Source organism: Antedon bifida, chromosome 9 (assembly GCF_963402885.1).
Source record: "Antedon bifida chromosome 9, ecAntBifi1.1, whole genome shotgun sequence".
Taxonomy (NCBI): Eukaryota; Metazoa; Echinodermata; class Crinoidea; order Comatulida; family Antedonidae; genus Antedon; species Antedon bifida.
Genome location: NC_136234.1, coordinates 17,016,420 through 17,044,246, shown reverse-complemented (window position 1 = coordinate 17,044,246; position 27,827 = coordinate 17,016,420). Strand labels below are relative to the sequence as shown.

The following is a 27,827-nucleotide window of genomic DNA, read 5'->3' as shown; positions in this document are numbered from 1 at the left end:
CTCAGGCCTCTGCGTTACGCCACTGTATTACCACTGCACACGAAATGTAAATACAACTGAATAAGACTTAGATAATGACGTCATAAATATATAATAGAAAAACAATAGATTTCATAAATTATTTCATTTATTATGTAGGCAACTACACAACCAGCATGTGTAAATAACAAATAAAAAATACAATTTGTTACAATTTATCATCTGTAACTTATAACTGTAGATAATAACCTTTGTAATGGTTTAAAAGTATCGAAAATGGTGAATGTGCTTAAATGAACTTTAATTTCCCAAAAAATTGTACATTTATTTTCAAATAAAACTATAAGACAAATTCTCAACATTTTTATAATCTTTTAATGAAATGTTTTCCCTTCAAATTACGTTGTATTTATTGGAAATAGGTATCGGATCTGGTTGAGCAGAACTTTCTATTCCTAGCTCACATGTAAGGCGTACACTACACAACAATGCGCCAGTCTCACGCCGTATGTGTGAACGACCATACAGAGAGCAAACGTCCCCAACCCTCAGTAAAATGCAAACCGTGTGGGTTAGAATCATAACAGATCTGCTCAAATAAAACCTACAAGTTGTCGACTTAATACTATTAATTGCAATCTACATTTTGACGTCCAACTTTTACAATAATTTTTAAAATTAACTAATATTTTGTTCAAACATTTATACATATATATACAATTTGCACAACAATGGAATGGATATAAAAAAGCTAAAACTAAATCATGTCGTCCTCTTTGGCTCTCATATAATAATTGTGTTCTGTCGGTATTAAAAATATTAATTACTTAAATGAATCAGCACGATTTACGCTTGTCTGCTTTAGTTCAGTCCGCAGATTTGTAATAATTGACAAAATGCCGTCAATCCGCAACTAGAATGTGAACATTCTGACGTCATAAATAAAACACCATGAGTTATTGATTATTTTGGCTAACGGTTTTTGAGCTGAAGTTGTGCCAGTTGTTCGATATTGCTCTCTACGTCAACGCACGCCTGCCCGTATCCTCCGTCGTCGTGACTACGTTGACTGCGTAAGTTTACGTGTCGAATGTCGTCTTCCATATCGCATCAGTTAACCTTAGCATGTCACATATACCCGTGTATCTTTTTTTTCACAGTAAATTTAGTTCTTTCACAAAACTTGATATTTCCAAATACTATCTTTGCTATCATGACATTCAATGGGAGAGGTCATTCCCATCTGACCAGACGATAAATTGTTCATGGAATGTGGTGGAGGTGGTAGTTGTGAAGGTACAGTCGCCATATGATTATTTGCCATAGAGTGACTCATTTGGTTCATGTGGTTGAGAGCAGCACCTCCATATTGCGTCATCGGTGACAGGTAATCAATGCTACCGTAAAATGGAGAGGTTTGATAGTTCTGTTGGTAAGCCCCTGGTTGGCTACTTGTCATGTACGACGGATGCATGCAGCTGTTGCTGTTGATAAGAGACGTCTCTGTCATTGACATTGGAGTTACTGGAATAGTGGCTGGACTCCAGATGGTGTTGTTGTTTGGCATTGTGGTTACTGGTGATTTGTACTCGCCGTCACTTGTTGGGGTTTCTCTAACTGGTGACTTTTTCTTGACTGGTCTTGGTTTTACTTGACCTCCGTTTTGCTGTTGTTGCTGTTGCTGCCTGCACTTTGCCCGCCTGTTCTTAAACCATACCTATGAATATAATAAAAATATTAATAGTTAAATGAATTAAAATATACCAATTATATCAACAATGTTGATGAATTAGATAATTAAATCTTATGTTAATATATTCGCGTAAAAACTGCGGAATAACGAATTATTACATTATTTTATATTATTATATAAGAAACAGAAACATCAATCAAATCTTCCCGAATTAACAAGAAATTGTTGTACATAATAAAACAATAAAGCATTTTCACAAGTCGAAAGAAGATCGGATCCAAAAATAAAAATTTCATTTAAAAATTTAAAATTATACGTTAAAGAAAAATCCTTATTATATTATTACACGCATGTAAAAAAAACCAAAAACAAATAAAAATTATTTTTTTTATTTGTATGCAAATTAATGGCGTCTTCTCTTTAAATGGATTGTATTACTTTGCTTGCAAAACAAAAGAATATTCTAACATTGAATTATTTTTAATGAGGGCGGTTTGTATTTATGCTGATTTTCTTTAACATATTACGTAATCTGCGAGAGAATGTAAGTGGTGTTAAAAGCCCCGCAAACAGTTTTAAATAAAAAGTCAACAAATTGTAATTGTTCGTTCTTTGGGTTCGTTTACACCTTTTCCACTTTCATTTGTTGCGGATTATGGCATTGTTCGAGAAAAATAAGAAACGGCAAATAAAAAGACATCAAAAGTCAGCTTTTCAAGAAATGTTACAAGTGAACACTAATCAGAACAAAGTTGCTTAATTAGTTTTCTGCTTACGTTAGAACTTTGAATATAAATGTAATTATGTCAACAAGACAAGAAAAATATTAGCTATTGTTTCTTAATTAGCTGTTTTTGTATTCTTTATAGAACAAAACAGATAACATGTAATTAACTTGCCCGGTTGTATAAATTAATTTGCAACGATACAGCAACTAACAAACGGCTAATTTGCATGAAACTAACAATAGGCCTAATTAATTTATATCTTAATTGAGTAATTTAATTTAAATTGCAAATAGACAATTTTAAATTCTAGAATATTTTACTGATTTTGTTTTAACGAGTAAAAGAAATGGAGAAATTGTAAGTCATGAAAAGCAGAAAACGCACGAAATAGTTTGCGTAAAGTAAACTTGAAATATAGTATGAACCTTACCTGTACTCTTGATTCTGGGAGACTAATTTTCAATGCGACTTCTTCTCTCATGAAGATGTCTGGATATCTGGTTTTAGAGAATAAGTTCTCGAGTACATCAAGTTGAGCTCGAGTAAATGTGGTTCTCTCTCGCCTCTGTTTTCTTTGTGAACCTATATAAAAAAGCAAATTTTTATAAGATTAACACGTATTATATTAGGTTGTGAGTTAGCTTTAAGATAGTATTTTATGAAAAAACACATAGAACGCATCAAGAGGGCTTTTGGAAAACTGGAGTTTTAAGGTAGTATTTTAGGAAAATACGCATCAAGAGGACTTTTGGAAAAACTCGAGTTTTAAGATAGTATTTTAGGAAAATACGCATAGAACGCATCAAGGAGACTTTTGGAAAAACTCGAATTTTAAGATAGTATTTTAGGAAAATACTTATATAATGCATCAAGAAGACCTTTGAAAAACTCGAGTTTTAAGGTAGTATTTTAGGAAAATACGCATCAAGAGGAGTTTTGGAAAAACTCGAGTTTTAAGATAGTATTTTAGGAAAATACACATAGAGAGCATCAAGCGGACTTTTGGCAAAACTCATGTAACCCGCAAGGATTGTGGTACATTGCTCCATATAATGAATCGATATTACTCATTCAGCGTATTTTCTCCATGCTATAGTTTGTATCTATACGTGTAAGGTGTTTTTCAACGTAACAATAGCCTTTTTGATGGGTCATTCATACATCCAGAACCTGTGGTGTTTTATTATCGATTTTAACCTTTTTCTTTTATGAGGAGTGTGTCATCGGCTACTAGCATGACTATAGGATTCACTATTATTTCCTAATGGGATAATGGTGAAAAATAGTATACTAAAATACTTTGCATGCATGGAATTGCAAATTTAAACTTCTGACTATTAAATAATACGATGGGGGTGTTTTTTTTTACAAAAAGGTCATAAAACCAACTGCAACAAACTCGCAAATTAGGCTACATATACATACAGATATTTATTAATTGTCTCGTTAGACCATGCACCTATACACTATTATTACAGGCCTACAATTTAGTATTATTAAACCACGTAGGCCTAAATCAACTACTTTAATGGTTGTGAGACCAAAAATACAATTCTAACAATATTTTTGTTCAGTATAATATACATAGCTTTGCTTAGGGTTGTGTATAATTACAACATTTAAGTATATTAGTGAGATTTATGAAGAATGTTATGTACAAGTATAAGACGATTAACAGTTTGCATGTCAGACAATGTTTTCCAATTAAGTTGGTTTCTGAATTCACCACTTAGGGTCAGACCTCTCTACATGATATTTTCTACATAATCAAATGGTTAGAATATTTCAGAGAAAACATTTACTGTTCGCTTATTAAAAACTATGGCAATATGCTAACTTACCATTCATAGATGGGTAGCCCATTGCGATCGGATGCAGCGATTCTCCATGAGCTAGGCTGATCCCATTCACTGAGTACGGCGACGATTTCAGAGAGGTTGGTAGTGATGGTATTGTGTATTTCATTTCCATTTCCGAACTTTCTCACTTTTTAATCTTCTTAAATTTCTGAAATAATAATATGAATCCTAGTTGAAAATTTAGAAACAAGAAAATAACGACCCTAACAGGTTGCTTCTCAAAGTCCAAGTGAACCACTTTGCAAGAAGCTTTAAACTTCTTTCAGCGCATGAATAGAGGAGTGAAAATGTAAATAACAATAGATTCTATTGTTATTTTTTTTTCAATACTCAAAGTTCTTTTGAAATATCACGTGATACAAACCCACACCAATAGGGAGAGTTCACACATCATTGTTTCGCTTTTCATTCACTCCATTCTCATTTTGGACTAACCTTGTTTTTAGCCCACCCAATTAAATTCGTTCTTAAAATCACGGATCATGCGTAACGCAGAGCTGTAACTTATAAAACCAAACAAATGACCACGTTAAAAAGTCAAATCTAAATTGATAAAATACATACAATTATTCCATCTAAAGCTAATTATATATAATATTGTTTTATATAATGTATTTAACATTTTAAATCCGTTTTTTTAATCATCAGCGGCACATAGCATGAAGGTGCGTTCTTAAACTTAAAATACAATGTTCACAATACGAAATAGGCCACCAGTTAAATACATTGATATATTTAATTAAAATTATACAATATGGTTTATTGTACACTACAACTGCATTAAAAGATTATTCATAAAATGAGTTTCTTCAATTTAATACAATAATTCATAATCTTGAGGTAGCTGAATATTTTGTATATGTTTGATTGTTACGTTGACATTGCATGGATGTATACTATTATTTACAGTATCAGTTTCTCCAATATCTATATAAGGTTTTATGTACATCGCCCTCTATAATGTACTGTAGTTGGAAGTTTCTCATTTCGAATTGCAGATAATAAGAGCTAATAAATAAGAACTAAATGTATGTGTTACCAGATTAACTTTGAACTAAGCTAATTAATCTGTAATTCAGAATAGGCACAAACTTTTTAAAATATTGTGTATAGAATATCAAACATTACAAATATGTCAAAGGAATTTCCATATTAGAAACACGTCATAATACGTCATACACGACAGACTATAACCGGAGTTGAAATAGAAAAGCCAACAAACGACTAATGGGATCTAAATCAACAAGTTTGTAAATTGGTATTTTATAAAAGTTTTACGTCATCAATAAAATAATAAAATAGAAGTTATTAGACCTAATCACTAAAAGCTGGAGTTTGAATTTTTAAGTTTATGTATCCGGGTGTTTATCAAGGGAACTAACGTGTATTTATCTGGTATTGGCCTACATCTGTTTAGGTCGTTGCATATGTATGCTTTATTTTTAACCTTTCGCATAGCTCGTGCCTAGACAAAAATAATAATGAAAACTTGTTGAAATTATTGAGCGATTTTTTTTAGACAGAAGCCAGTCAGCCTCGCCTCATTTAAATGTTTTTGTTTGTCGGGCCACGATCGATCATCACCAGCATAACGTAATAGTACAAGCAATTGATTTGATTGGAATTTTAAATCACACCCTGTAGTCTGCGAATGACATATAAATGCGCCAAAAAGTGCAATCAGAGATTATGAAAAAAAATGAGCACGTGATTGGATTGGATTAATGTTTAAGTTAATCTGTTTTAATCTGGTTTGGTGTAGATCAAATAAGAAATAGTGTTAAGCTTTTAATATATTTATTTATTCTAATCAAAATCAACATAATAATAATTAATAATTTAAAAGTGTTAAGTACATGAGACTCAATTCTTTAAACGTATTACTATGGTAACTATAAATAATACAAATCATTATAAAACAGAATTATCCAAAAAATATTCAGTCATAACAATCTTGGAATTAATAAAATCGAAAAAATATCGTTTACTTTTTTTTCAATTTAATCAGACATGATCACCTTGACAGCAGAGGACATGGGTTTGTGCTTTCTCTAGGTGAGTGTCTACTTTCTATTTAAAAACATTTATTTATTTTTTAACGAAATATAGATTTAGCAGGGGCAGAGTTTTACTCTATGTTTTGAAAGTGTGGTATATTTTCATGGAAAGTTAAATGAAAATAATAATGGAGCAATATTGCAAACAATAACGAACAGAGAAATGTATATCTTGAATTTGTGAAAGCTAGGCAGTTAAATTAAATTGACGTCCCTGTGGCGATCTATGACTATAGCATCCGACAATACGCAATCTATACGTGAACACATTATCTTGACAAAGTCTCAATAAAGTCGCATCCAACGCCACCATTCGATACGCGTAAGTCGAATACACAACCAATGCAGTCCGTGTAGATTTCAGTTATCTATAAATATGATATATATACATTTCACAATATAACGATTTAGTTATACTAATTGGCCAACGTTTAATTATTGTTATTGTGTTGTCGTGGAAGTTCTATCAACCGCCGCCTTTTCAAGTACCGTAATCTAATTTATCGTGCATCAATCTCCGTAATAAAGGATAAACACTCGCAACTCGTTAACGATTAATTTAATAGTGTGCTTCTGTAAATTGGCAATGATTTGATTGAGTTGAGTACTATGAGCGATATTCGATTCATTTGGCAAAATTAAAGATTGGGTTAGGACGACAAGTGCACCAAGGGTAGACTCATGCGTAAGCTATGATCCTCCACTCAATCTAATTAATGTAACAATCTGCGCACACAAAATGAAATCAAAATTAACTTCGTGATTGTCAAATTATATGATATCGTTGGATAATATGAACGGGGGTTTAAGCTGAAATGACGAGTAATAGACCATATCGTATTAGCGTTGTGTTGATAGAAACGGGGGCTTAGTATGCTAACTTTCTGACGGGAACAGAACACGTCTTATCCGTTTAAATGGATCAGGATACACCATCTTAAGAGGTCCTAAGAGGAGGGGGATTTCTGGCATGATTTGTAATTTGCAGATTAAATGTGGGGATTAGACAAATCAGTTTAATACGTTAACATCTCAAGTAGAAAGGATGGGTAATCATTGGATTAAACGTGGGGTAAATACACATTAACATGTGGATTATAACATCGATTATATATAACGTTGACATTGATCTAAGGGGTGTAATATTAGAGGCGTATGACCACATAGCACGGTACAGATTTAATGCATTGATGCATACCCAGCCACGTGATAAACAGAAAACAAAACTTATGAAAACATACGAATTAATTCTCAAAACGAGGCTAAATTACCGTAAAAAATTCAACCGTCTTAAACACCATGTTTTTAGCAGGTGGAGCGTGCAAATTCAACGGTTTATAAACCCCTGCCGAAGGGCTTCCAGCTGCCTACAAAAAGCTTATAGGGACCCATAGTAAAGGCTACTGTAGGCGTACGCAGATGTGATAGAAATAATTATATTAACCGTGAAAGTCAAAAATAATTGACCTCACAAACGATTCAGCTCGTCGCACGACCAAGAACAATTATGTACACCTACATAAGGTTTTTCATCCGAAATAATTTCTCTTTTATTCTTCAGAATTTCCTCCGCGTTTTGTAATATTTTGAGGTCATTTACAGATTTAAAAAAAAATCTGTAACACGTCAATAAAAAGAAATCTGTTAAATCTGGCGCGTTTAAAGCAAGTGCGTGTTGTTATTTATAAACCTATATTTATTATTTACTTTCCGGGTTTACTTTATTTAAAAAAAATCAGTTTTTACTGTTATCTAAATTCCTATCTGTTTATTCACAAAAAAATAAATCACAATTCAGAGAGTCAGTGTTTACCAAAACAATGCTATAATCCACAAGTTTATTGCTTTTTATTTTTCAAAATGTATTTTTTCAATGTGATTGCAGATTGCAATAAAACTAAAATCAACGTTTCCAAAACGAAAAAGGTATCAATTAAATTAAGCGTTGATCAATGTTTGTAAAGGATTTTGTAGAAAGTCTATTAAATATCTTTAAAAATGCAATTGAAGGGGCTTCGTTAAAATAAAAGTGCATTAATTGACATAGAGGTAAAATTAGCAGGGTTCCAAACTTGTCTGTTGGCGACTCGATCGAAGAATAGGCAGTACGACGCCCTACTAGGACTCACACTTTGTATTGTATTTTCTAAGGCAAATCGTGTGACTTTTTTTTATAATGTTTTCATAATAAGGCTAATGAAGTCATTCTTAATAGGTGTCTCTCAGAAGTTGCCGCGTGAAAAATTGTCTAGTGACAAAACTGGCTCGTCAAAAAAGGGACGCGCCCAGGGACGCGGTAGAAACCCCCGCGATTTTCACCTAGCTGCTACAACACCAATAGGCCTAATTGTATTGCGTATCGATCATTAAAATAATGTTAACTAGTGTATAGGCCCTAACTAATATCATCATAATATGTGTGACATAAGGGCCTACATTATGCGCAAAACATAAAAAAGGAAACATTGGCCTATAATCTGTATTATTCTTTAAGAAACACACTTTTCTCGGGCCCAGACGTTCGTACATTTCTGGTCAGTTTCTGAGCTTAAAAAATGTTAAATCTTTTTGTTTAATGTGGATATTTAGGCCTAATTACTTTCTAAATTAAAAAAAAATTTAAATTGAATTATATTATATGGTTATTTTTAACAATGTATTGTTCTTATGATTCGTTTGTTAATTTCTTCGTCATAGTGTCAGTGGTATTTTAAGTGTAAAGAACAATAACAAAGTGACAATAATCAAGTATTGTTAAAAATGCTTATCTATATCCTTTTAAACTTGAATTCGTTTTAGTTTTTAACCCAACGAATAATTCGACTAAACATTGAATGCGTTTCGTATTTCATTTGCCGGTTTTTTTAATCGATTTACAACTATGATTTGTTTTCTTATCGCACGTTGTTGAACTACAGGGAAGGCCACGGTATCGCACGCACCGGCCTCGGTCACTATCGATCAGGGGACGACTGGGCCTAAAGCATCGACTCACTGTTATTAGGTCGAAAATGAATGTATACAAGATTTTAACAATTAATTTACGTCAAATCATAGTACGAATTGACCCATGTCGTTCTTTGGGCTTGGAAGAGTTTCCACTTTTGCAGAGTTAATTATTAAAGAAGAACATTATAAAGAAAGAATGTGCAAGCCTTCAAATTGAACCTTAGAAAAAAGGGAACGATTTATTTTGTTAACATTTAAATAATATTGAGATTAACTGCATTTTAGTTTTGGAATTTTTCGTTGGAAGCAAACCATTTGATTGAAGAATGGGATTCCTCCATAAATGAATCATCAACTCGGTATCGAATTTTAACTGGAAAAATCTTTGAACAGAATGGTTTGACTTCCCTATGTATATTTGCCTAAGTAGTTACCTTGAATTTTAAATTTACAATAGGTCACAATTATTCAATAATCGCATTTTATAGATTACTACAATTCTACACATGTCCGCATATAATATTGTATTATTTATATATATATATGGCGTCGCAATAAAATTATAATTTTTATTTAACGATAGAGTTACTCTTTTCCGTATATGTATTAAGATAGAAGCAGACATACTCCTGCAGTTAGAGCTTTCATTAACCTTAGGCCAATTCTTTGAACTTAACAATACATTTCTATTGAAATTAAATATAATAGTCTAAATTGGATTTACAGAATGTTAAGTATCCATGTATGCATCACATACTTAACTGTACCCAACGATGACCCGACTTTTACGCGCCGTTCTCTGGTACGAGTTACGCACGACAGGTCTAGGCCTAACATTTAACCAGTCTTACAACCGGACTAGGGCATTTATTTTCCCAAGGCATTTGGTACTTTTTACAAAGTGCATTCGTAGGAAAACGGTAGTCCTATTGTGTAGGCTATATACTGTAACATGCTTTACAATACGTGTTAGCCTCTTGGGGAATCGAATTGTATTATTAGAGGTTTGCAACCGTGTTGAATGCACTTTTGGTTGGAATAAAAGAAAGGGTCATAGCCTACAATATAGAATCAATGATGCAGAGTATAGAATGAATACATACTGATAAAATATAAAGAAAATAATAGAAAAGAGTAAACAGTCTCGCGTTCACTAACCCACTAAATATAAAACAGAACAACGAATGTATTGAATAAAACCACAAATTAAAAAGGAAAGCGAAAAAAATCAGGCATTGGTTATTATTTTTAGGCCTAATAATAGATCCACAAACTAAAATAATAAGACGTGTTAAAACCGCAAAAATATAAATGATTTACAAATATTATTAGGCCTAATAATAATGAATTATTAATGCACATGTTTATTAGGTTTACATGTTATTTGTTTATATTAAAACATTAAAAAATAAACAATAGCATTAAATAGCTAAATGTTAATCATTAATAAATTAAAAGATAAATAACCGATAAATATTTTTAAAGCTAAGCCGTAAACGTACAATCAAACAATAATAATTATTCGTTCACTAAGCCTAATATAAAGGCTAACAAGTTAATACTTGTTAAATACCTGAGATTAAAAAAGAATATCTATCAGGATTAAAGAGGTTTAAAAATATGAACTTACTTGTTAAAAATTATGGCTTATCCTTAGACTGTTAAACACCGGATTTAGAAAAAAAGATCTTAACCAACAACGTGTTTTTGCAAATGAAAACAACTGTTTGATGAATATAGTTATACCAGCCCTAGTTTACAACTGATTATACTAAAATTACAACCAACAAGGATATATGAACCATTCACCCGTCTGACTCGTACCGAAATCTACCCTTTTATGCTCATCAACCAATCAGCGAGCACCTTATATAAACTTTTATCGATACGATCAATTGGATTGCTGACGCTATGCTACACGCAACATCATTGGTCAGATATCTCAATATTCCCCAGTCTCGGGCTGTATGTGCTTTTGACTGACTGATTTTAAATGAGAGGGTAAATCATCTCATTTTCAAACATTTTCTTCACTAGTTTAACTAACTATAAAAGAAAAATGTTTTCTGCTCGTGCGGCTATACCTAATCCTTTTAAGTTTAAGCCGCGTTTGACAGATGGCTTTTTTAGGGGCTTAAGTTTTGATTTGAAAAAAAGAAAAGAAAAATATATATTTAAAATAATTTTTTTTGGGACCGAAATCTGATATTTGTTTTAGGCCTATAGCACTGGTTGTAATTAGAGACTAACACATTATGGTCGGCTTTGAATAATCTAAGTCATTTATATAATAAGAGTGCGGTATTATTATTTGAGTTATTCTAAGCTTAATATTAGGGGAATGCGGTATAATGGTCGCTAATAATTTTATAGCTAACAATGTCTTTGAAAGCTACCAGTTACACCTCCGCCGCCCTGTCAGTCACTTTGCATCTTTCAACATTTTTACATCATTCACTAAACCAGGAAAGAGTGAAATTTCCCCTGATTTAAACATTACAAAATGCTATTACTTAAAGCATGGAGACCAGGCCGCTGTGAAGGAACATACATGACGGATCATTGTTTATTTATCATAATAAAGTCGGTATTTCTTGCGATGTGTTGTTTGTTTACGTCACATGTTAGTGATATAAACTATGATTATAGATAAGAATTGAAACAATAGTGCCGAATTCATACACGAACTCATCCAATATACACGTTATTAATGAAGCATGTTGTTTAATAAATATATAACAACATTGATACAACATCATTACAGTATGGAGAAATCAGTGTTAATTCCTCTATGATTAAGAGAACGCAGAAAAGTAAACAAAATATGAAAAAATAGAAATAATAATATGTATTTGTGATACTGTATATGACGAACGAATAAAAGTGGTAGTTTACAGCACAAAAGAGAGAAATTTAACCATTTCAAATGTATTAAAGTTTAATATAATACACTAAATTTCTAGATATTTTTGCAAATTGTAGGCCTAATTGAATGTTTTTATCATAGTTTTATGTAAATGTCTTTTTGTAAACCTCGGACTATTATCTTTGTTATATAACATAACATATATAATATATAATAATAACATATAAGTAATCCTGCCTTATTGATTTACTTTTGTACTTACTTTATTGGAGGTATTGTATTTTTTTTAAAGGGGAAATAAATGATGATTGATAGGCCTACATAAAACAAATCTGTCTATGAAACTAAAAGGATGACATTTTTTAAATAAAAAAGGATTATTATAATGTATGTACAATTTAAAATAGTATTATTCATATGATAAAATAAAGGCCTAGGCCAATATTATTGTTGTGGATCTTACGGGTGAAAAGAGTAGAAGCCCACGCGAGCATTGTTTTATATGAGTAGGCCTACAAAAACCTTATCTTTCAATTTGTTAAAATAAACTCGTTCGTCAAATTAAATGTTTTCCCTACTGTTATAATAAAAGAAACGAAGATTAAACATTGTGAACACTGAACGTTTACAAATATTACAGTTTTAGAAACAAACTATTTCTATGTAATATATGCAAATGACAATAAATGGAAGTATTTCCAATGAATGAATGAAACATATTCATTATACACGAGAATGCCGATAGCAAAGTGGTCAAAATACTTCACCAAATCATGGCCAAACTAATCATGAACAAACAAAAGGCACAAAACACCAAAGGACAAATAGAAAAGGACAAATAGAAAAATCTTAGATATAGATCATATTTGACTACTACTTTCATTTGTAATAAAAACACTTGAATATTTTCTCTCTTTAACAATTTTAAAATGAAGTAATTTCGACTATTTACTCTTTTCAAAGAAAGTTAGCAAGTTCGGCAAAACATAAAACAACTTCATTCAGGTCAATTAGTTGGTAAATATTAGAAATCTTTTTTTTCTTGATTTGAAGCGATACCGTTTACATACATCGAATTTGTTCAGGGTTTTGAAAACTACAGACTGTGACAAAATAAAAACTCTGTTTGGTATAAAAGCGGAGAAATAATTATTTTCTTCCTGGTGTATACACACCAGATTAATAAACACCATAAATCAATTTTCCATATTTACAAAGTTGTTTATTTCTATAAACGGTAATGTCTTAAGACTCATAGTTTATTTGTCTAATTGTTTTAAATCCTGTTGATGTTGCCGCGTTCGCTCTCCCGTCAAATTTCGACCAGATTAAAATCTCCGACAGTGCTATGGAAAATTTGTCTAAAATCAATAAACCAAGCAGGTGCCGTTCAAAGCTATAAACAACGAGAATGGAATTATTTCTATAAATTTAAATGCTTTTTTTTTTCTTTTTACATAATATATATTATTATATAAATAAAAATGTGTCATATTCAGGGTGAGTGATTGATGTTAGTTCAATCGGTTTGGCTTTTTTTCTTATTATTGGTATATATACAAACTGCTCCAACTCTAAAGCTCTGTCTACACTATCAAACTAGTTTGACAAAAAAAGTGTGATGTTAAAATGGTAGTGATATGACATCATCATGTCCATATATGGGCACATCACATTTTGTTGTCACATAAAGTTTGATAGTGTAGACAAGGCTTAACTAGGCCCATGTTAAAAACCTCCTTTATTTTATTATTCTACATTCAGATGGTAAATATTGTATGTATTCTTTGTATTATTGTATTATATTTGGTTTTTCCTTTCCTATTCTCTTCATTACGTTTTAAAAAATAGATTAGAATAGTAAGCTGATAAACTTACACACATTATTATGTTAATATATTAATTTGACAAACTTATAGATTGCTCTGTCGGCCTACTTTTTTTTTCTTCGAAGTTTACACTATGGAGAAACCCAAGCTGTTATTGAGCATGCGCGGACAGATTTGTTTTATCTTACAACGGCGAGTATTCATGGATGAAAGTAACAGTATTTCCAATAAACTTGTTAACATTGTTTATTTAAACATAGTCATTATAGACTATCATCAAAGGTTCCGGTAATTAAAGTTTAATTGGCGATGATTAATTAACTTGATCTCTTCCGAACTGTTGCTGATACTGTAATAGAACATGCTAATCAATATCAATACAATGATAATGTACATTCTATGTATTGTCTCACCAAACATGAAAAATAAAGATTAATAAAATATAACTTTTACGACTATTTTGCATTTTTAATAAAGTTATTCACTTCGCAGAAAACAAAAATAATGATGTCACTAAAAAAAATCTCAAAATAAACCGTCAATTTAACCAAAACCCTGTTGTCAAATGAGCTTATTTGACTATTTTCTTTAAATTTGGTTTTTCCCGATCGAATTTTTAGTTAAAATGAGTACATACAAGTAAATGGTATATTCGACACAAATTTGAAACACAATGGCTTGCCTCATTTTATTCGGATTTTATATTATCATAATTATATTAAATTAATTAGTGATCCTCTGATTTCTCTAACATAGTTAATATAAAAGCTAGCCAAAGAGAAAAGAAAATGTGCTTATAGGCTAGGGTGCTCTATCTGATTTAGCTTGTTGCTAAAATCAATCTAGGCCCAAGATTTCAAGAGTTATATAGGCCTACAAACTAGGCCTACAATATGGTATTAGTGTAATAGCGTAAAGCCAGGAAGTTGTTAAGATTGACTACAACAGCTTTGAAGATAATAGTGTTCTTTAACAATCATTAGCATGTATGTTGAAGTAAAATTGTACTTTTTATGTACAAGTACAGGAAGACATTACAGTAAATAGATTAGTACCAACATTGTTATAAGACATCAATTAGTTAGCCTTGTTAGGAGTGTCCCCTTAGGAGTGTCCTCTTAGGAGTGTCCCCTTAGGAGTGTCCAGTGTACTAATGGCCGTAATGTTAAAACATTCGCTCTGATCGTTCCTTTCACAGGAGAATGTCCCCTTAGGAATGTCCCCTTAAGGCCAATTTACACAGACGAGTGGTAAGCGAAAACCGCGTAGAATCCTGAGCAGAAACCGCCCATCCGCACCGCGTTGTATTATATATATTGTATTTTACCATTTACTTTTAAGTACAAGCACTCCTTCCTCAACTAGCATCTTAGCTACACCTTTCATCGCTATCGTTATCAAATATTGTATATTGTATATATCATCTATTTATTAAGAATCCTCACTTGATTCGCTTGGAATAAATTACATATCTTAAGTATGCATTTAGTAGTTGTTTTATTTGACCGTTGCGCTAACAATTACTAAAATAGGAATGTTCTCTGAATAGAGGTTATACTCTACATTGAACAACCGAATAGTTTCTGTTATTTGGTACCAATATTCCATTTTGTGTAGAGGTGTCATTCGCTCTTCAAGGCTGAATAATTCCAGGGGACGGGTTCTCTCAACTGATTGATTCCACTGACAAAAATCTATTTATTCTCATTTGTTATTTTGCACTACAATCGATGTTTGCTTTCCGAGTTATTATTTCATACACGAAAAACACGATACATTCCTGGCGTAAAATCGATTTTAGGTCCAGGGTTCTATTCTCTAACCGCGATGTCGCACAGACCGGTTGTGTTATACAAATAAACACTTAAACACATACACAAATATAACTACACTGATGCTCAAGTTTTTATGTGTCGAAAACTGTCAAGAAAAGTCAATTGCTAAATCCGTTCTAAAAACAAATGAATATTTAATCCTGGTTAACGGGGTTAATCTATCTAGGATTCGTTTAAATGGCTTAAGCACACAGACTAAAGCTGTCAAAATACCTGTACTTAATAAGCTTATGTGGGCCTAGACGGTTTTCGTATTTGGTAGGGCCTACGGTGTATTGGGCCTATTCTGGAGTGTTAAAAAGTGTTAAGCCATGATTGAAAGGAAATTAAATAAGACATTTCACTCCTTGACAGGTAAAAGTGATCAAAGTATTTTAGATTCACATTCAATCGACATTTGAAGTATATATGCCTACGGTAACTGAAAACAATATTTTGAACTATGTTTAGAATGGGACTTTTCAGCATTGCTTATTATCGGTCGTTTCCCTCTTAAACTAAATATACAAACATTCGTTAGCCTACACTTAACATGAATGTAGGCCGGTATCGATACATAAATTGGCTAATAGGTCAACACGGCATACAGCTTTTAGCAAACAACACCATGTCAACAAATGTCCCATCAAAGCGCGGATAAAGCGCACGAACTATCATTTTATTGCACACTAGTAGCAAGATAGCGAAAAGGTGCGTGATCCAAAACGCGACAGACAGTGCACTTCCCACGGCAATCTCCAACATAGATCCGTGTCCGACTCATACAAAGTCACCTGGTCCCCACAACAGGTTGTTAAAATCTCAACGCTTCAAAACACCATTAAAGCATTTTTCACACGCTTCAATATAATTACACCAAAGCAAATTGCCTTTATCGATTTCATATATCTAATGATAGCTCTCATATTGGGTGGTGGGACCAGTTTTTAAAGTAAACACAATCGGCATACTTTTAAAATACTATAGGCCTATGCCTAGCGCAAATAATACATCACCACACACGACAATAATGATTTACTAAAGTTACACAATTTGCAAGACCACCTGTAGAATGAGCTCTATGCAAATTAGATATAAACGACTTCAAAATGACAGATATAATATTGTAATCGGATAACAAGATTTATCCATCATTAAACACTTAAAAACAAAGGCATTTGAAGCACAACAGTCCACTAAATTATAATAAGCTAATGCCATAGAGGAATTAACTAAATTCCTGTTAATGTAGGCCTATCTGACATGTTAATAATAGTCATGCAATCTAATGTACTCATTGTAAATCCACATATTTCTGCTATAATTCTACTGTGTGATCAATTAAATTTAAACAATAGACTCTATATTGTTGTAGGCCTATTCAATGAAATTGTAAAGGAGTGGAATAATAATTAGTCAAGTTGTAAACATTAAAAAAAAAAAAAATTACCGTTCGATATATCATAAATACTGTACTTTCTTTTAAAATATTTTCCCAAACTACTTTTTATTTCTTAACGTTATTACTTTAAAAAAATTACTTTTTTTAAATAATTTTTTTTGTTTTTTTCCATTTATTTATTTATTTTTGTTTATTTCATACTCATCCAACAGCGAGCACAGACTCGCCAATTACTGGATGGATAAACTATTTTATAATTTATCGTGCTTATAAACTAAGTATCATTTGAAGCTTAGGAAGTGGAGTTGAAAAGGTCGTGAGTTACAACCCTGACACCAGGTCAGAATTGAACCCTAGACCTAGGGATTGGAAGGCAAGCACGTTAACAACCAAGCTACAGCCCCGCTATTATTTGAAAAATATAGGCCTAAAGGATTCATCTTTGTAGGCCTACACTGATTTAAAACTGGTATATATCCAATTTTTAAGGGTTTTGAACAGATGTAGCAGAAGAATATGGAAAACATAGAAATATGATTGTAATCGGCGAAACTAATTATCAATGCCCATATATAAGTTAACTTTTAGTTAGATATACGACAGTAACTTTATATATAGACAAGTAATAAAGCCTACCTTTTATAATGCGAGTTAATGAAGAATTTCGCGCCAATTTCCATATTGTCTGCTTAATTTCTGCATTAATGGGCCTATCATAAATACTAACAAAAATATAAATAACAAAATACAATATTATATACAGAAAAACATAAAATATCAACATTAATATTTCTTTGACTACTACATTACTGTATTATTGATAATAAAACATAGTACAACACTTACTCAACACAATAATCACATTCAATGCTTCCATAGGCCTAATAAATGACTACTAACAAAAGTAATAAAACAAAATAAAATAATATTATATACAGAAAAACATAAAATATTAACACTAATATTTCTTTGAAACTAAATTATTATTGATAATAAATATTAAAACAACCGTGGACAAAACTTACTCAACACAATAACCACATTCAATGACTCAATAGAACTCATTAATTACTAAGAAAAATAAAATAATATTATTTACAGAAAAACATAAAATATTAACACTAATATTTCTTTGAAACTAAATTGTTATTGATAATAAATAACAAAACAACCGTGGATAAAACTGACTCAATACAATAACCACATTCATTGACTCAATAGAACAGTTATTAATGAATGTATTAATACATAACAATGACGCGTCTATTCTGCCTTTGGCAAGATATGACAGATCTGGCCTACAATAAAAACAGAATCAAATAAAAGACAAAACGTTTAATATGTGTTGCATTTGGTATGTAAATATGTCTGTCATTCATGCATTCAAAATACAATTATTTTCAAACAAAAAGATAACAATTACATTTGTGGCCCTTGTTAAAAAAAGGATGTCAAGGTTTACCTTTTTTCATTAGGTAAATCAACTGTTTCTACTACACGTTCAATTTTCCATTCTGAAAAACGGGTAAAATTCAATTTAATTTAGAATAATTGATGTTAAAAGTGAAATTTTGATTTCATTTATTCATAATTAAATAATGGTATCTTGTTTATATTTCCTTATAATGCAGTTATTATATTAAGGAATCGTTCAAGAAATTCATAATTCATATTTACTTAAGAGTAATATAGATTTTAAACAATCCCTTTTTAGTTTCTATTATAATGCTGATAACGATTTTGTGAAAAAAAAAAAATAAATTAAAATAATATTTAATTTTTCCTCTATGAATTATTTTTAACAAATTGTTTATTTGTTGACCATACACCTTTGTATCTGTATTTGTATTCAATCTTGAATTGTAATGAAGAATATTCACCTATGCCCATCGAATCTAATATTTTTTTAAATTTTTGGATTAAATGCTCGTAATTTTTTACATTATTTTTCTATAGTATTGCTGCAGTATTTAAGTTTAATTTTGTGGTGAGGTCCAAGCAACAAAACAGAAAATATAGGGGAAAAATAATTACTATAGTTAAACTAAGAAAAAACTATTTACAAGTAACAATACAAACATATAAATACATTACATTTATTAATCAAAACAAATAATTACCGCTTAATTAATTTCTACGATTGGCGCATATAAAGCTTTAGAAAGCGGCAAAATGATTCCACAAATTAAACCGGTTTTTATCAGTGGAAATGACAGTATACTGCTCACTCAAGCGATTACAGTTGTAATACGATAAACAGTTAATGGAGCGATTCACAAAGAAAGAGAATCAAATAATTAAGTAATTGTGTTATTATCTCTATTGTTACTCAATGTATAGGCATAAAAGCGACGAAATTATAAACAAAATAAACAACATCCGCAACGAAAAACGATATAACAATTTGTAAATCATTCTTTCTCATTCTCATTTCTTTTCAGGGAGTAACAACTCTTTGGTATGAATGAATTTTTCAAAAAAAATATTATGAAATGTCATTATGAAATGAATATATTTTAGTAATAAAAGAAAAAAAAACTCCTTGGTATTTTAAACAAATTATACTTGTTAGTCTACATTGTGAGTCTACCATGACCAAAATAATTCCCCGGATTTTTGGGATTAGAAAGTTTTTTTGAATTGAATTCTATCCACCATGCTTGACTATATACAAACCCAAATAAGGCAAAGGGGTTTGACGTCATCCGTTTAAAAATTACATGTAAACTTTCAAACTTTCTTGTACATTGTTATTGTAATTGGTTTTGATGAAAATTAATGAATGTATGAAAAAGTACTATTTATATAAAAAAAGTATTTAGTAAATATTAATTAAAGTAAAACAAAACAAAACTTAACTTGGTAATCAAAATGTAAACTTTCAAACTTTCTTGTAAAATGTTATTGTTGATTTTGACGAAAATGAATGAATGAATGAAAAAGTACTATTTCTATAAAAAAAAAAGTAATTAGTAAATATTACTTAAAGTAAAACAAAACTTAACTTGGTATCTCACAGGTCAAGGATGTTTTTAACGAAAGCGATTCCATTAAATGTGAATTAATTAACATAAATATCGTTAAAAAACGAACTTAATAAAAATGCTATTCGCAAATATATACTGAATTGATAAAATAAAAATAATTAATAATAATTTGTGGATAATGAGACACTTCGTTGTATGAAAACACTTAAGTTATAAGGAGGACTAGATATGATCCATTACAAACGGTTGATTTAAATATTTAGAGCAAAAGTCATATGAAAATACACACAAACTGGCGCCAGAATTGAAATTTAAATAAACCGAATTACTAAAAAAAAACAACCAAAAAACAACACACAATGATGCAACATTTTCTATGGCAAATGCTATTAAAGTATCTGGCCTACATTACATTAATCCATAAGTTCTATATACAAAAAAGAATAAACCCAAGCCCTAGTTATTTTGAACCATAATTACATTTAACATTAATAAACTACATTTAATTTATACCAGTTTAACTTGGACATAATATAACATTAAGAGGCTTAACAACATTAATGTTACATAGCCAGTGATAATTATTTAAAGCAGGCCAAATATGGTACCGTATCATTACAATGAATAATACATTTCGGCTAAATTAAAATATTCAATTAAATTTGGAATGAGTTTTAAAAACTTTTGAACCGTTGACCGAAATAATAGGCCTGTAATGAAAAATCACAAAAAACCGTGGCGGTAAAAATTAAAATGTAATAAGAGGAACAGATAACAAACAATAATATTTAAATTCAAACCCCATTTATAATAAAATTAAAAAAGATATTCATATTTGTAAATTGACTGGTTCTTTGTCAGAAGATATAAATATTGTTAATGGAACGGAATAATGACCTAAAAACACAATTCACATAACAACGAAGTTTATTAAAGAATTGAAAATAAACAATAATTCAATTATCGTTATATAAATGATAAATAAAATTAAAATTAATATTGTTATATTGTCAAATTAAATTTGATTTGTAAATGACTTCTTAAGGTAAAATTGTGACAGATGGTGATGCGTGAAATTGATATGTTTCTACTAAGTGTAATTAAAAGCAGTAGGTTCAGTCAATGCGATATTTAAAGACTGGTTGGTTGTGTATTACCGTATTTTTCCATGATCCATTCGATGGTGATGCCCGACATTGATAGGAGGCCTACTAAGTGTAATTACACGCAGTAGGTTATCATTTGGTAGGAGTATTTAATGTCCTGGTTGTTTTCTGTTGACTTGTCCTTCCCCGTGTCACACTTATGTCCCTTTGTGTCCCAGGCAGACCCGACTCAAGATCCTGTATCTTTCTGGGATCCTGCCTTCTTCATTTTCCCCCCGATTTATTTTTATTTCTGTTTTATTTCTTATTTATTCCATTGTTTAAATACATGTTATTTTGAATTAAAATTGAAAGTAGTAGGACCTTTCTAGCGTATCAACAAAGCTGAATTATAGCGTCGCGACTGTTGAGAGCCTCGATATTCGAAGTTGGCGAGTGTCGCGCGCGGCAAAGAACTTTAATAAACTGGTTCAGCTCGCCTAGAAATCACCTTAATCCTCCCCGACTTATGCACTGAAAACATGGAGTAACTTTACTCCATGACTAAAAATAAACAAACTAAACATTCTAATCCTGATTTGAATCTTGGCATTTCTTGAATTAAAATGGAAAGATTAAACACAATCATGAATGATCTAATTTGAAAATGTAATAATAGCCATAAATTTTGACCAAATATAACAGGTAACCAATATATTACAATATTATACTAAATATTATTTAATGTAGGCCTATGTGCAATATATGTACAGTACTATGAAAAAAAAGCTGCCTTAAATTGATAACTTGATCAATAATATTATTTTATTGTATTATATAATAATGAATTATTGTAAATCAAAATATATGCATACATTAACGAATTAATAAAGATAGAAGAGACCCATAAAAGATATAAAAACAAAATATAACGGGTAAACAATGGACGATCTATAACATAAATAGGCCTATAATAAAAAAAATAAGATCGTTAGTATTAATATGAGATAGGCCTATAGGCCCTACTGTAAAATTTATATCCATTGACAAAAAGACAAAACAATGTTTTATTTTATTACATCTTATTATTTTATTTATTTACCTTTAATGTACATCACCTGACCGTGCATTCTTTTAATATTACAATAAAATAGAAGAAAAAAAGAACAAAATAAAAAACAAACAAATGCTAATGAGTTGTACACCGTTATTTAAACACCAAAATATGACCATTTGAATTTATACATTTTCTTTATATTATAGCCTATCTCGTGTTAGCCTCGTATTACGGCATCCCATTGAAAAAAAACCAAGAATAATAAAATAAAATAATGTATAAGCCAAAAGCGTATAACATCTCTCATCCGCATAAAGTTGGCTTTCACGATGAAAATAAGTAAAAACATAAATAAATAAAATAAATAAAGATACGGTATTCTCTTAAATTCTCAGATAAAATGTAATTTAAAGGCACGGAACGAATGTTCAAATAAAATTAGGTCTAAACAAAATGTTTCTCAGAAACATAGACTATTTATATTAGGCACCGTAGTTAAAGCTTTGTCTACACTATCAAACTAGTTTGACAAAAAAAGTGTGATGTGCCCAAATATGGTAGTGATATGACGTCATCGTGACCATTTATTTTGGACACATAAAGTTTGATAGTGTAGATAGAGCTGAATTAATTAATTCTCTATCTTTCTGAACTTTCCGAATACAATATCGCAACGGGTGCCGGTCAAATAATGACAAATGTCACCGTATAATTTTCCAAACGAAATCTCTTCACGGCCGCCGGTGAAATAATAATAAAGACATTTCTATATGTAATTCCATATTGGTGAACTTATGCAGTATTATTTAAACTTTAAATTGTCTTACATTGCACACGTAAACTTACATTATTATTAACACACATGACGTATTTATTTCTAAAATATTTAGTATTATCATAATATACACTCCAACAAACGAGTCTAGAATTTGTCTGAACTATCGGTACTAACGAACAATATTTTCAACTTTAACACTACGTCGTAAGTAACTCAGATATGGAACATTTTTTTTTCGCATTCGCCATTCACAAAATAAAATCGATAATTATCATCCAGCTTAATTTAAGCATTGTAAGCGTGCAGCCCGGTACGGTCCTTAAAATAAATATATTTAAACGAAGTTTTCAGTTAGTAGTAGTAGTCGTAACCCCTACCAAATTTCATCACCTCTTCTCTCAATTTTTATTAATTTATTAAAACGATTCATGAAACGAAAAATAGATGAAAATAATGGATTATCTACGACGCGCCTTCCATAATAACAACATTTCTCCCGTAATATTGTTTTATTATTTATGAATTCATAATTTTACTAAAATTGCATTTCTGAAACAAAACAAAAAGCACCGAATTTTAGGCATATACTAAACAAGGAATCGAGAAGAAAAAAAATCAGAATAATCACCCCCACCCTACAGACGTCTTATATTACAGATTTACAAACGATTCAATAACAGTTTAAATTTCGTGGTTTAAATCAGATTGCTTCCATCTCCAGTTATTTTCCTTCAATTATATCCTTTTTATACTAAAAATGAATGATATACCTATACTAATTTCTAAGATGAATAAATTAAAATGGTTAAATTTAATAAGACACACGTTATACTGCCCCGTGAGCTAAAAATTGAAATATATCGGTACAACCATGGATCTGAATAATTCCTCCATTGGTGAACAACAGTGTATTATAAATAAGTGATAATTAATGAGTAAATTAACAAAGAATTAAATTAGCCTAAATAATTTTTCTATGAATAAATTAAAAATTATGTAACTAATATAAAAGCTATGTGTTAAGATGGCAGCATAGTAATTTAATTAATAAAGATTAAATTGAATGTGAAGGAAATGTATGAATTTAAAATTAGAAACACTAGTGTAGGTCAAAGTTCTATTCTTATTCAGAAATAAAGGAATGATAAATTATTAAACGATTGAATGAAATAAGAAAAATATATTTTAAATAAATAAATTTCTATATTCGAACTATTTAAATGATGTCACTTTGAAAATTTGAAAATATCTAAATATTTGATATTAAAAAAATAGTTTTTAAAACACAAAAAATATATCAAGGTTCAATGAAATAAATAAATTAGTAAAGATGAGAGAAAATTAGTATATAATTGTATGTAGAGGATATTAACAATGGTACACTTTTGTTGCTAGGAACTATAAAACAGATGTGCTGTGATGGAACACATGATAATTTTATTTTATAATTAGTATATTTCAGTTAGGAACAGTGGGTTAAAAGTTAAAAGATTATGAAGGCCAGTGAGATTTAAACAATCAAATAAAACAGTTTCGAAGTTTTAAAAAGGTTAGAGCAACATGAATTGTGTTAATGTATTCAGGTTGGCAGCATCAATGATACCAGCAGAAGTTTCCGGGTTGATAGCATCAATGATACCATTAAAGTTGGCAATATCAGTACTACCAGAAGTTGGCAACATCAGTACTACCAGAAGTTGGCAACATCAGTACTAGAATACTGTGATGGTATCAAAGTTACCAGAAGTTGATGACATAAGTACACTACTGACAGACGTTGATGGCATCAAAGTTACCAGAAGTTGACATCAGTACTACCAGATGGTGATGGCATCGAAGTTGCCAGAACTTGAAACATCAGTACTACCAATAGTTGACGACATCAAAGTTGGCAGAAGTTGGCAACATCAGTACTACCAGATGGTGATGGCATCAAAGTTACCAAAACTTGACAACATCAGTACTACCACCAGAAGTTGACGGCATCAAAGCTGCCAGAATCATCAATATTACCATAATTTGACATCAGACCAGAAGACAACATCAGTACTACCAGAAGTTGACGGCATCAAAGTTACCATTAGTTTCTGATTATAATTACTGTTGTAAAACAACAGCCAGAACATCAATTTTATCAGAAGTTGATGGTTGTCAATGTCATCAGGTCACTGCAGGACACAAGAATCTTTGTTATTTAATGGTAAACTCTTTCGTTGAAATACATTCTGGATATGTTCCTCTTCTTCCTCAGCTCTACAGGGGCAAAAATAAAACACATATTCAATCATAAATAACAAATATTTAATGGACAAATAATTTATTTTTAAAAGAATTGGTGTAAAGTCTTACTCTCTTTCTTGTTCGTCAAGTTGCTGTACTAGGTCATTGCGTTTATCTACAATAATAACTAGTTCTTCTAGAAGTAACTCCTCTCTTCGTTTCTCAGCCTCTGACTTTTGACATTCTATATATGGTAAAGCATAATCATAGTTGACAAAAGCCTGGGTATATAAAATACTCAATAAATAGGGACATAATATCTTATTAATACAATGAATATTTTAGAAGTTTATTTTCCCACAAATTGCTTTAATAAATAAAGTTTTGTATTCAGTGCTATCAAAGCAGTTCTGATAGAAGTGTGATGTGCCCAAAAATGGTAGTGATATGCCCAAATATGGTAGTGATATGACATCATCATGTCCATATTTGTCACATAAAGTTTGAGAGTGTAGACAGAGCTTTATACAAAACCTGTATCTAAGTAATTATTTGTCCTATTATTCTTGTAAATGATTTGCTTTTATTGTTCCATATACCCTTGACATACTTGTTACAACGCAATTTACCTATTATTCTACAAACTTCTGAGTGGTAGTGATAAAACGAAAGAAAATAGAAGAAAGAAAAAGGCTGTTCCGGCAAACGTTAGTAAACAACCAAATATGTCGTGAAGGTCTTTCCTTGAAAAGACGAGGTATGGAATGTCACCCTGACCCTCTCTCTTATGCCCAAAGTATGAATAACATATTTCAATCAATGACATCACTAATAAATACATTAGTAATTAATAATCATTTATTATTATATTCCAAGGGATAAAATTTAAATAAAAATATATTCAAACAAATTATTTAACAAATTATTGTATCAATTTACAAAAAGTATGATACAAAAATGTTATGAGTAATGAATTGAGAAAAGAATACATTAAAAAATGAAAGGTTGATTGTAAAGAAATAAATTAATTGAAAGAACGATTGAATGAAAAATTGAATGAAAGATTGAATGATAGAGAATGAAAGATTGAATGAAAGATTGAATGATAGAGAATGAAAGATAGGATGAAAGATAATGAAAGATTGAATGAAAGATGGAATGAAAGATAATGAAAGATTGAATGAAACATTAAATGAAAGAGACAATGAAAGATTGAATGAAAGAGAGAATGAAAGATTGAATGAAAGATTAAATGAAAGATTGAATGGAAGATTGAATGAAAGATTGAATAAAACATTAAATGAAAGATAGAATGAAAGATTGAAAGAATGATTGAATAAAATATTGAATGAAAGATTGAATGAAACATTAAATGGAAGATAGAATGAAAGATTGAATGAAAGATTGAATGGAAGATTGAATAAAATATTGAATAAAAGATTGAATGAATGAAAGAGAAGCCGTTGGATACCTTCAATTGACATCATATTACGCAACTCTCGATTTAGCATTTCAAATCTTCTTTCAAGATCGTGTTCCTTCTCCCTGAAAAAAGTTTAAAATTAACTGTAATTTGGAAGAAAGAAGGAATTTAAATTTAAATATCATTGCAAAGATATTGCTCAAGAAAATAAAGTCTTTCTCTCCTTTGGAACACCTCTAATAAAGGGACACTTTATTGGTCTCCCCTTAATAGGGGTTCAAATGAACTGATGATTTAAGTACAAACAACAAATGAGCAAAAATTTGTACAATTTAGCAAAGAAAAAATATCTTGAAATCATCTTTTAACTTTATCTTTATTATTATCTTCAATCCTAATTTAAAATTTCTTTCTAAAAGTAAATGCATATTTTGGAAATCTCCTTCTTTTAAACAATATTCCCAACAAACATAATAACATTAAATTGTTTGCTGTTAAAACATGTAAACTCAATGCCAAAGAAGTTTAAAACATGTTGAACAGTCATTTACAAAGCTTGACTTTAGGTTTCTGCAGAAAAAAAGTGTCATACATCAGTGAGTTTGAGTAAAAGAAAGAATTTGTTCAAAGTAACTGTGAATGGGTTCTGTATAAAAGACAATTGAATTCCTAGGCACTATTACGTAACCTTTCTATTCATTGAATGTCCTTCTAAACAATAGCGGTCAGTTTGACCATTAACTTTACTTATGATGAAAAGAATACAGGCATAGCTATTAAGTTAGTCACATTCCCACGGTATCTTAGTTTTTTTCTTTTTTTTAGGAATTTTAGGAAACAACTATATGTTCATAGTCATAAGTTTTGCTAAAAAAAAGTTTGTTTTCCAACACAATGCTTTGTCAGTAACATTTCAATTAATAGTCTTAGCAAAAGGTTGTGTTTGGTAAATGGTAAATCTTATGTATTATGTATTCTGCTTCATTCCTTCACATTATTTCTTATTCTTTAGGTATCTACAATAAATACAAAATTTCTTTTTGTCAAAGAAATTACATTGCTCATATCTGTGCTACAGAAAAAAAGTACATTCTAAATTTC

The 27,827-nt window shown here is 30.5% G+C and overlaps 3 protein-coding genes across 10 annotated transcripts in view; 1 reads left to right on the top strand and 2 right to left on the bottom strand.

Moving 5' to 3' along the window:
* Window positions 1–27,827, top strand: part of LOC144851630 (glycoprotein hormone beta-5-like) — a 234,143-nt gene that overhangs the window by 78,419 nt on the left and 127,897 nt on the right. The gene's annotated exons all lie outside the window — the stretch shown is intronic.
* Window positions 231–17,905, bottom strand: LOC144851621 (homeobox protein OTX2-like). Of its 3 annotated transcripts, none has more exons than XM_078709181.1 (4): window positions 17,813–17,905; window positions 4,242–4,407; window positions 2,831–2,982; window positions 231–1,696 (listed from the first exon to the last, which is right to left on the bottom strand). In XM_078709181.1, exons 2-4 carry the CDS (start codon window positions 4,369–4,371, stop codon window positions 1,154–1,156), a joined length of 825 nt encoding a protein of 274 aa, XP_078565307.1. In that variant the 5' UTR covers window positions 4,372–4,407; window positions 17,813–17,905; the 3' UTR covers window positions 231–1,153. The 3 variants fall into 3 exon arrangements, with proteins under 3 accessions (XP_078565307.1, XP_078565308.1, XP_078565306.1); XM_078709182.1 differs by lacking the exon at window positions 17,813–17,905 and adding an exon at window positions 10,896–11,055; XM_078709180.1 differs by lacking the exon at window positions 17,813–17,905 and having other exon boundaries at window positions 4,242–4,449.
* LOC144851617 (EH domain-binding protein 1-like) overlaps window positions 22,160–27,827 on the bottom strand; it is a 54,078-nt gene continuing 48,410 nt past the window's right edge. For all 6 annotated transcript variants that reach the window (XM_078709167.1, XM_078709170.1, XM_078709168.1 and 3 more), the window contains 3 exons: window positions 26,775–26,848; window positions 25,433–25,547; window positions 22,160–25,336 (listed from right to left, as the gene is read on the bottom strand). In XM_078709167.1, coding sequence (XP_078565293.1) covers window positions 25,249–25,336; window positions 25,433–25,547; window positions 26,775–26,848 — 277 coding nt within the window. In that variant the 3' untranslated portion in view covers window positions 22,160–25,248. The remainder of the gene's footprint in view (window positions 25,337–25,432; window positions 25,548–26,774; window positions 26,849–27,827) is intronic.

Coding starts and splice junctions, on each gene's coding strand:
- LOC144851621 (XM_078709181.1), bottom strand. CDS start 4,371: ATGGAAATGAAATACACAATACCATCACTACCAACCTCTCTGAAATCG. Junction 2,983..4,241: donor GGGCTACCCATCTATGAATG/GTAAGTTAGCAT, acceptor TTTTTTATATAG/GTTCACAAAGAAAACAGAGG. Junction 1,697..2,830: donor TCCCAGAATCAAGAGTACAG/GTAAGGTTCATA, acceptor TTATATTCATAG/GTATGGTTTAAGAACAGGCG.